Source organism: Phocoena phocoena, chromosome 6 (assembly GCF_963924675.1).
Source record: "Phocoena phocoena chromosome 6, mPhoPho1.1, whole genome shotgun sequence".
Classification (NCBI taxonomy): Eukaryota; Metazoa; Chordata; class Mammalia; order Artiodactyla; family Phocoenidae; genus Phocoena; species Phocoena phocoena.
In genome coordinates this window covers 35,305,559-35,314,723 of record NC_089224.1, presented here as the reverse complement: position 1 = coordinate 35,314,723, position 9,165 = coordinate 35,305,559, and the positions used below count along the sequence as shown (strand labels likewise).

The following is a 9,165-nucleotide window of genomic DNA, read 5'->3' as shown; positions in this document are numbered from 1 at the left end:
TGATTTTTCCTGAACAGAATCTTATCTGTATTTAACCCAATGTAAAAGGACATAGACTACATGCAAAGCATGAGGGCGTCTTCCTTACAATATGTTTTATTTTACTTTTTTTTCCTCTGTCAGTTGCACCCTCTTCATGGTGCAAAAAAAGAAATAAAAATAAATAAAAAGAATAATTTCTATTTATATTTATACCTTATTTCATACTCTGCAAAGTGTTTTCCCATCTGCTATCACCACCTCTCGTCTTCACAGCAGCCCTAGGAGGGAGACAGAGCCAGAATTATCTTCCCCATTTTATGGTGGGTAAACTGAGGTCCAGTTTAACAAAAGCGGCTTTTCTGAGCTCACGAAGTTGGTTAGTGTCAGCACTGGCCAAAGAAACCCATGACTCCAGACCCTTTTCTCTGCCTCTAACCACCTTCCAATTGCTGCTTTTTTGTTTTCTTTTTGATATCTCTGTCTCAGTCTCTCTGAATTAGTCTCTCTTTATTTTCCTCTTTTTTTAATATAAATTTATTTATTTTATTTATTTATTTTTGCCTGTGTTGGGTCTTCGTTGCTGTGCACAGGCTTTCTCTCTAGTTGCGGTGAGCGGGGGCTACTCTTTGTTGCAGTGCGCAGGCATCTCATTGCAGTGGCTTCTCTGGTTGCTGAGCACAGGCTCTAGGAGCACAGGCTTCAGTAGTTGTGGCACGTGGTCTCTAGAGCGCAGGCTCAGTAGTTGTGGCGCATGGGCTTAGTTGCTTCGTGGCACATGGGATCTTCCCCGACCAGGGCTCAAACCCGTGTTCCCTGCATTGACAGGCCGGATTCTTAACCACTGCGCCACCAGGGAAGCCCCTGTCTTCCTCTTTCTACTTGTTTCCCTCTGCCTCTTCCTTCAGCCCTCAGTCTGGAGTCAGCTTTGCAAGTTGTCCAAACTTTTTCTCACTTCCAAAATCTGCTGGCCATAGCCCCAGCCCCTGCCCCAGGCCACCACAAGCTCAGCGTCTCTGCAGAGAACAAACCCTTTCTAGATGCCAAGGTGCAGATAGGTAACACCTCCGGCCTCTCCATCTGGCCTCAGGTAAGATAAGGGTGGGGATCAGCACTATAAAGCCTCTATCATCCCTGGCCCAGGCCCCAGCTCACTCAGGCCACGTCAGCCCAGGATCAGCATGGCTGTCCGCCTGTGGGTGGTCACCCTGGCCTTGGCTGCCCTCTTCCTTGTGGACAGGGGTGAGTAGGCAGAGCCTGGATTCTCTGGCTTGGTGTTGGTAGGTGAGCTTGCGTGGAGCAGAGGCAGGGCCTGGAGCACCCTCTAAGGCCTTGGTTTTCTGCATATACCTTCTTTCTGCACACTGGGCTAGGAGAAAAGAAACCTGGGTTCAAATTCTAACTCTGTCCCAGAATTGCAAAAGTCCCCTCCCCTCTTGGGGACTCTTTCTCCAGCTATAAAGTAGGAGGTTGTTCTAGTTCAAAGCTGCACTGAGCAACTACTGGGCTAGAGATCGGGGAGGCAGAAGGGAGAAGTCTTATCTCTGGGGAGATAGGCAAGTCTGGTGGCTGTAGGGTGGTGGGTGCTGAAGAAAGCTTGGCCTGGGTCCTCTGAGCTCCCATCTGCTCTGACAGGCTGTGGTTGTGGGGCTGAGAGCAGCCTTGTGAGCACAAGGGAGCCCTCGCCCTGGGCTACACACATGCCCGCAGGAGTGGGGCCTGCTCAGGGCCTAGGGCGCCTCTGCAGTCTTGCACCTGCTGGGTATCAGGCATTGTTCTGAGCCCTTAGAACTTATAAGTGAGCACACCAGAAAAAGAACTGTCCTGATAGGTCTTTAAATCCAGTGGGGTTTGAGGGAGGGGAACCGACAATAAACAAGATAGGTGCAATGTATGTTAAACAGTATGTTAGAAGGTGATAAAGCCTAAGGAAAAAAATACCGGGCAGGGTGATGGGGATTGAGAGAGGGTTGCAACGTTAAATCAGAGGAGTTCTCTCTGAGAGGCTGATGTTGGAGCAAAGCTTGAAGGAGGCAGAGGAGTGAGCCATGGGGGTATCTAAGAGAAGTGGGTTCCAGGCAGAGGGAACAGACAGTGCAAAGGCCCTGAGGTAGGGCATGTCTGGAGCGTTTGAGGTACGGCAAGGAGGCCAGTGGGGCTAGAAGAAAGTGAGGGGCAGGGTGCAGAGAGATAGGAGAAGAGATGATACAGGCAACTGGGAACTATATTGGGTAAGGCATTGGAGGTCAATGTGAGGGCATGGCTTTTCCTTTGAGTGAAATGGGAGACACTGAAGTGTAATGAGCAGAGTTATGTGTTAAAAGGTTTGCTCTGGTTGCTAAGTTGAGAACAGACTAAAAGGGGAAGCAGGGAGACTATTTAGGACACACCTGGACAAAGTCATGATGTTACAGAGCAAAGCCCAGCAGGACCCCAGGGACATTGGCCTCATGGCCAGTCTCAAACCCATTTCCCCAGCTGGGGACATAGACTAGGAGCTGACACAATAGAGAATGGGTCTGCAGACTCTGGCCTGGCACAGCCTGCTTACTCCCAGCCTGGCATCCATTCCATCAGCAGCTCTCTTGTTGGGAACACTGAAGAGGCTGCCCTAAAGAGAGTCCTTTTGCCCATTGCAGATTCCTGCCTGGGCTGTGTGAGGAAGGGGCACACTGGGCCAAGGTCAAGGGCAGTCTGGGGGTAAATGCAACTTCCCACATCATCCAGGAAGAAACTCTGACACCACAGGGTTCTGAACTTCTCCCCCACAATGCACATTAGTGGTCAAATCCTGGACACTCACTGTGTGAAGGGCATTGCCACTTAGAGGCAGAGACAAAGGAACCCCAAGGCACTCAGGTCCGGCAAGAGTGACCCGGTGAGTGGGTGAGCACATGGTGGTGTGAAAGAAGCTACTAGGGTCTAGGGGTTTGTGGCCCCCCAAATTCGTATGTTGAGATTCTAACTCCCAAGGTGATAGTATTGGGTGGTGGGACCTTTGGGGTGTGATTAGGTCATGAAGCCAGAGTCCACATGAATGGGATCGGTGCCCTTATAAACGAGGCCCCAGAGAGCTCCTTCACCCTTTCACCACGTGAGGACACAGTGAGAAGGCACCGACTACTAACCAGGAAGAGTGTTCTTGCCAGACACCAAGTTTGCCGGCCCCATGACCTTAGACTTCCAGTCTCCAAAAGTATGAGTAATAAACGTTTGTTGATAAGCCACCCAGTTTATGCTATTTTTGTTATAGCAGCCCAAACGGACTAAAACAGAAGCCTAAGTCCAGGCCTGCTCAGGAAGCCCTGGGGGATATCAGGGAATACTTCACTGGGAGGTGGTCTGTGTCTTGAAAGGAGGGTCTGAGTCAATAGGAGGAGAAGGAGAATAAGGACATTTCAGGCAGAGGGACCAGCATAAGCCAACACAGAGCTTGTTCCAGAAGAGTGAGCAGAGAGGAACGGCGGGGGCATAGGGGCATGGGAAGGTGTATGAGGAAGTGAGCCCAGGGGAAGTTTGGGGTCAGCTCACGCGGTGCCCTAAATGTAAGATGAAGAGGCTTAGTGGTCACGATAGGGAGCCTTGGAGGGGCTTTATTGTTTTTTTTTAATGCTTTTTCTCCCCTGCTAACAATTATGCACCATGAAAGGTACAAGTCTTATCACTCAATGAATCCTATTCAATGAGGTTTGTTTTTTTTTTTTGCAGTACGCGGGCCTCTCACCGCTGTGGCCCCCCCCCTTTTGCGGAGCGCAGGCTCCGGACGCGCAGGCTCAGCGGCCATGGCTCACAGGCCCAGCCACTCTGCGGCATGTGGGATCTTCCCGGACCAGGGCACGAACCCGTGTCCCCTGCATCGGCAGGCGGACTCTCAACCACTGCGCCACCAGGGAAGCCCCTATTCAATGAGTTTTGATGAGGCATATACCTGTGTAACCCAGACCCTTACCAAGATACAGAACAGTTCCATCACTCCAGAAATTTCCTTCATGTCAGTCAATCCCTGCCCCTACCCCACCCCTGCCCCAGAGGTAACCACAGCTCTTTTTTCCATACATTAGTTTGCCTACTCTAGAATGTCACACAGATGAAACCATACAGTGTGGAGTCTTTTGTGTCTGGCTTCTTAGGCGTGTTTTTGAGATTCAGCCATGGTGTTGCATGTTATCAGTTACTGGATTGTTGGGGTTTAATTAATTAATTAATTTATGGCTTCGTTGGGTCTTTGTTGCTGCACGTGGGCTTTCTCTAGTTGCAGCGAGCGGGGGCTACTCTTTGTTGCCGTGCGCGGGCTTCTCGCTGTGGTGCCTTCTCTTGTTGTGGAGCACGGGCTCTAGGCATGCAGGCTTCAGTAGTTGTGGCTCGCAGGCTCTAGAGCACAGGCTCAGTAGTTGTGGCGCACGGGCTTAGATGCTCCACAGCATGTGGGATCTTCCCGGACCAGGGCTCGAACCGGTGTCCCCTGCACTGGCAGGCTGATTCTTAACCACTGCACCATCAGGGGAGCCCTATTGGCTTTTTATTGTTGAGTTGTATTGTACTGTACGTGTGTATCACAGTTTATCCATTCGCCTGTTGATGGATATTTGGATAATTTCCAGTTTGGGTGATTATGACATGGAAGGGTTTTGAGCAGTGTGGTTACAAGGGTAGATTTGCATGTTGACACTTCAACAGTGCATCAGAGGTCAGTTTTGGTTCCCTTCTTCCTTTCTGCCTTGGAAATCTCTTGTAATAGCATCTCCAGGAAAAGCTAAAACCACAGCGCCTCGCCCACCTCTAGGGATAGAGAGCTCTCCACTTCTGGAGACAGCCTCCTTCATTAAGGCATAGCTCCCACTGAGAGAAAATTCTGGAACCCACACCTGCTTCTTTGCAGCCTCCTCATGCAGATGAGCTCTGCCCTGTGAGGCTGAGAATAGCTCATCTCTCCCATGGCCCCATGACAGCCCTTCAGAGACTTCAGGAAGCAGCCTGCCCTTCTTCAATTTACGTGGATACCTTTTCTTACACCTGTGGTCTTAAATACAGGTCCCGTTCCCTCATCCACCTGTCACACTCCCCAGTCACATCACAATTTGCTCATGTCCTGTAAGAAGTTCGTCCAGAACTCAAGGGGCCATGGGGCATGACTGCGTGTGTGGAGTGACAGATCCATGTGCAAATCCAAGCTCTGCCCTTAACAAACTGTGTTGCTTTACCTGTGAGCCTCTTTCATAAGTTGGTCAGGTTTCCCGGGAAGCAGACTCTGGGGAGTGCTCACAGGGTAACACCTATGAGGGATGAGGGATGTTGACTGTGATGTAGTAGAGCTGGGATGGCCCATTAGCATCATTCTGAGTAGAGAGGAGGAGTTCAGACCGTTGTACCCACATCACCCTGACATTGGATGCGAGCTGTTTCTGGGTAGGGAATGCAACCTTGGGCAAGGCAACTCCATTCTCTGAGGGTAATTCCCAGGAAAGGACTCTGCCGTGAGCAGCCAATACTCCTGGCAGCTGAGGAAATGAGTGCCTCTGGGGTCGCAGACCACTGCTTCCTCTCCTGCCTGTTACACAGGCTTGAGAAAGCTGTGAATAGCAGTCAAGATCACATGTTGTCATGGCCTGGTACACAGTAACTGAATTATTTTCATTGCTATTATATGGAACATAACAATCCCAGTGGGATCTAACTAATAATGAACAGGCTGGACTTTGATCTCCCTAATTCTAGACTTTCTGTCTCAGTTCTTATAATACAAGGTCACATGAGCTTTCTGGGAGCCCCTCTCTGGTGACTCACTACCTTTCCTTGAGGAATTCCAGATTGGGTGGTGGCTGGACAGATGCCCCAAAGAAGCTGTCCTCAGGCCCCTGGACCTGGGGCCTAGAGCCAGTATCACCTAATTCTTGCTTCTTTGCCTTTCAGAAGTGCCAGTGTCGGCAGCAAAGTTCATTTTCTCAAGAATGCTAAGGCAGCTGCTTGCAGTTCTGGCCTCAGGGCTGCTGATCTGGCCTTCCTTCTGCAGAGGGGAGCCCTCTCATCCATGCTGGGAAACCGGGGTTCTTCTTCTTTACACTCCTGCTCATACAACTTCAATGGCTCCGCAGTGGCCAGGGTGGCCTCCTGAGCCTGCATGCTCCCCAGGTTAGCCCTTCCAGGCTGAGCAGGCCCACCTGCTTCGCCAAAGATTCACGGCTAATCAGTGCAGAGTTCAGGTCTCTCAGGCCTGGGGCCTTCACTGCTGCAGGGCACTGCCCCCCTCACCATATCCCTACCCCAGACCCCAATCCTAGTCCTGACCCAATTCTGACCCTGACCTCAGGGCTGGCTTGAAACCCTTTCAGACTGAGCTTCAATTAAGTCCCATTTCTCCAGCCTTCTCATACTAGGGGCCTGATAGGTCATGCGGGCCAGGGTGAGTTCAGGAGCCCCCAGGGAGGCGGGGCCTCCTAGGAATGATGGGTGGTTCCGTCTCCCGGGGTCATCAATAGGACCAGCAGCAGGGTTCTATTAGACCCCGTGAGGCGTGTGTGAGCCCATAAAGACAGGCACTCACCTGGATGCCCGCATACTTGGGCTCAGCAGATATAGGTACACACTTACGTACACACCCACGGTCCACGATCATGTACACACACATAAGCAAACGTGCCAAAGGGCCCTGAGTGGTTGGTTTCATGCTCTTTGGACCCACGCTGGGGCCTTCTTGAATCTGGCTCCTCCGTGGAGATCCCCGCCTGGCTGCAAGCAGAGCCCCAGTTCCCTCCTCTCTGCCTCCGAATCCCTGAGCGCCTCCTCCTTCCTCTCTTCCACAGCCCATCTGTGAGCACATGGCAGAATCTCCAGTCTGCCCCTAGATATATGACCCGGTTTGTGGCACTGACGGGGTCACGTATGACAGTGAATGCAAGCTCTGCTTGGCTCGCATGTAAGTCCACCCCCCCACCTTCCCCTGGGCTGGCTTGGGTGGGCCCCATCTGTGGTGCATATGAGTCTGAAAGGAGCAGGACTTGACCTGCTTCTTCCTTCACTCACATTGGCCTGGGAGGAGTCCTCCAACATTTGCCCATAACAGAGTGAGTGCAAGTATAAATCAAAAGAAGGCACATGGTTCTAAGCAGAAAGCCCCACTGGTTGGGGGTTCGGGGTTAGGGTAGAAACTCTGGGCTCTTTTCCTTGTTCTGCCCCCGACTGACTAGGTGACCTTATTTGTTCATTTATTCCTCCAGCCAACAATTATTTATTGAACACCTACTGTGTGTCAGGCACTGGGGATACAACAGGGCATAATAAGCTAGACAGCATTACCGGCTCCTGGGGCAAACAGTCAGTCTAAGGGGGAAGCCAAGCTGAAGGTCAGCCAACAGCAGCACAGAATGCTAAAGGCCCAGATGGGGGCACACAGGGTACTGTGGGTACCAGGCAAGGACAAGGCAGGGAAGACTTCCCAGGGGAGGTGACACCTCAGCTCAGCCCTGAGGGATAAGTAGAAACTAGGTAGGAAAAAGAAGAAACAAGGGAAGGTAATTCCAAGTAGAGAAATGAGTTTGGAAAGATCTAGAAGGGAAACAAAGTTTATATTTGAGGCAATATAAGAAGGTGGGTATGGTGGAGTACATTCTCATTTAAAGGAGAATGGGAGAGAAGCAAGAAATGAGTCTAGAGCAAGCAGGGCCAGAACATGACCTTGGTACATCGGATCTCCTATTTGGTCTCATTTCTTCATTCATAAGACCTTGAGCCGGCCAGAGCTAAGTGAGAACACAGAAGAGAAGAAAGTCTTTGGAAGCTGCAATACTCTAGACAGATGGACAGTGTCCTAACTTGGAAAACGATCATGATAATTAAAGGCTCATGGTTACATTGGGTGTAGAATCGACAAGCTGTGAGATTGGATGTGAGGGGTTGACAGGCAGGAAGGAAGCAAGAGCAACATGCTGGTTTCTAACTTGTAGGCTTGGGTGGCTGGTGGTGTCATGTGGCGGGGGCAGGGTGTGCGTGGCAGGTTTGTGAAGTGATGATGTTCGTGGACAGTGGAGCCTCTGGGACAACCCAGCGGCGATGTACAATGGACAATCACATGAAAAGGCCTGGAGTCTAAGACAGAGGTCCAGGCCAGAGACAGATTTGTGGCCAACAGCATGCAGAGGTGGTTGAAAGCCCAGGAAGCTGAAACCGCCCCAGGGGAGGGTGTACAGAGGGAAAAGCTGTAGAAGGATATGCCCAGGGAGCCCTGGGGCCTCCCCAGCACTGTACATTGGGTGGGTGGGCAGAGCTCAGCAGGGGGTCTGGACTGGACCAGGGTTCCTGAAGGGTACATTACGGTTCCTGAGGAGGTGGCCTCATCCTTGTCTGCTGTGATCCTAGAAAAAAGACAGGACATCCAGATCATGAACGATGGCAAATGCTAACCCCACAGGAGCTCCTTGAGCCATGAAGCTTCAGGCTGGAGAACCGTGGTGGGCATGGAGAGGATGTGACATGAAATAAAAGATTCAGCACAACCTGGCCAAGCAGGTCAGTGTCTGTGGGGATCCTGGGGAGGAGGCTGGCATAGGGGGGAATTTTGCTGTCCTCCCTACTCTGAATCTGATGTCCTCTCCATCACTCTGATGCTCCTCAACCCTGTCACATGTTCCCCTAGAGGTCCCAGGCATCTTCTGCCTTCTCGAGGGGGTCAAGACTCTGAGAGTCAGTCCCTGTCCCCAGGGCTCTATGCAGTGCTCCTGTGTGCCCCAGCCTGGCCTGTCACTGAGGTCAAGAACCTAAGTGAAATCTGTACCCTCTGCCACTGCAAGGCCCAGCCTCGAACAGCCTTTGGGAGGGTCCCACACCCCTCATAGTTTTCTCCCTGGGCTGTACCAGCACCCCAAATCTCACACACACACACACACACACACACACACACACACACACACACACAGACCGCCCCCGCCACATGTCGACACTATCATGGCTGATACTCAGGTGGTATTCATCATACATCTGACTGCTTATTACAATACTGAACCAGGTCTGTAATTGTTGACAACAGGTGCTGCCCCAAGCCCTTAAGTGTCCCCCTGCACCCTGGCCACCATAGCGGGATCATGTCCAGACCCTGCTCTGCTCTTTTGGTCAACGTCCATTCTGACTGGTTGTTAAATATGTTGACATTGGACACACACAGCTCACAGGCACTCACACAATGACCCACAGGGA

At 51.4% G+C, this 9,165-nt stretch overlaps 1 protein-coding gene across 1 annotated transcript; it reads left to right on the top strand.

Annotated features, from left to right (window-relative positions):
• The first annotated feature begins 1,160 nt into the window (after positions 1-1,160).
• On the top strand, positions 1,161-8,375 carry SPINK4 (serine peptidase inhibitor Kazal type 4). Its single transcript, XM_065879879.1, is given in 5 exon segments — positions 1,161-1,221; positions 5,890-5,948; positions 6,780-6,892; positions 7,529-7,537; positions 8,339-8,375. Coding segments are annotated over 5 exon segments (279 nt in total).
• The last annotated feature ends 790 nt before the right edge of the window (positions 8,376-9,165 follow it).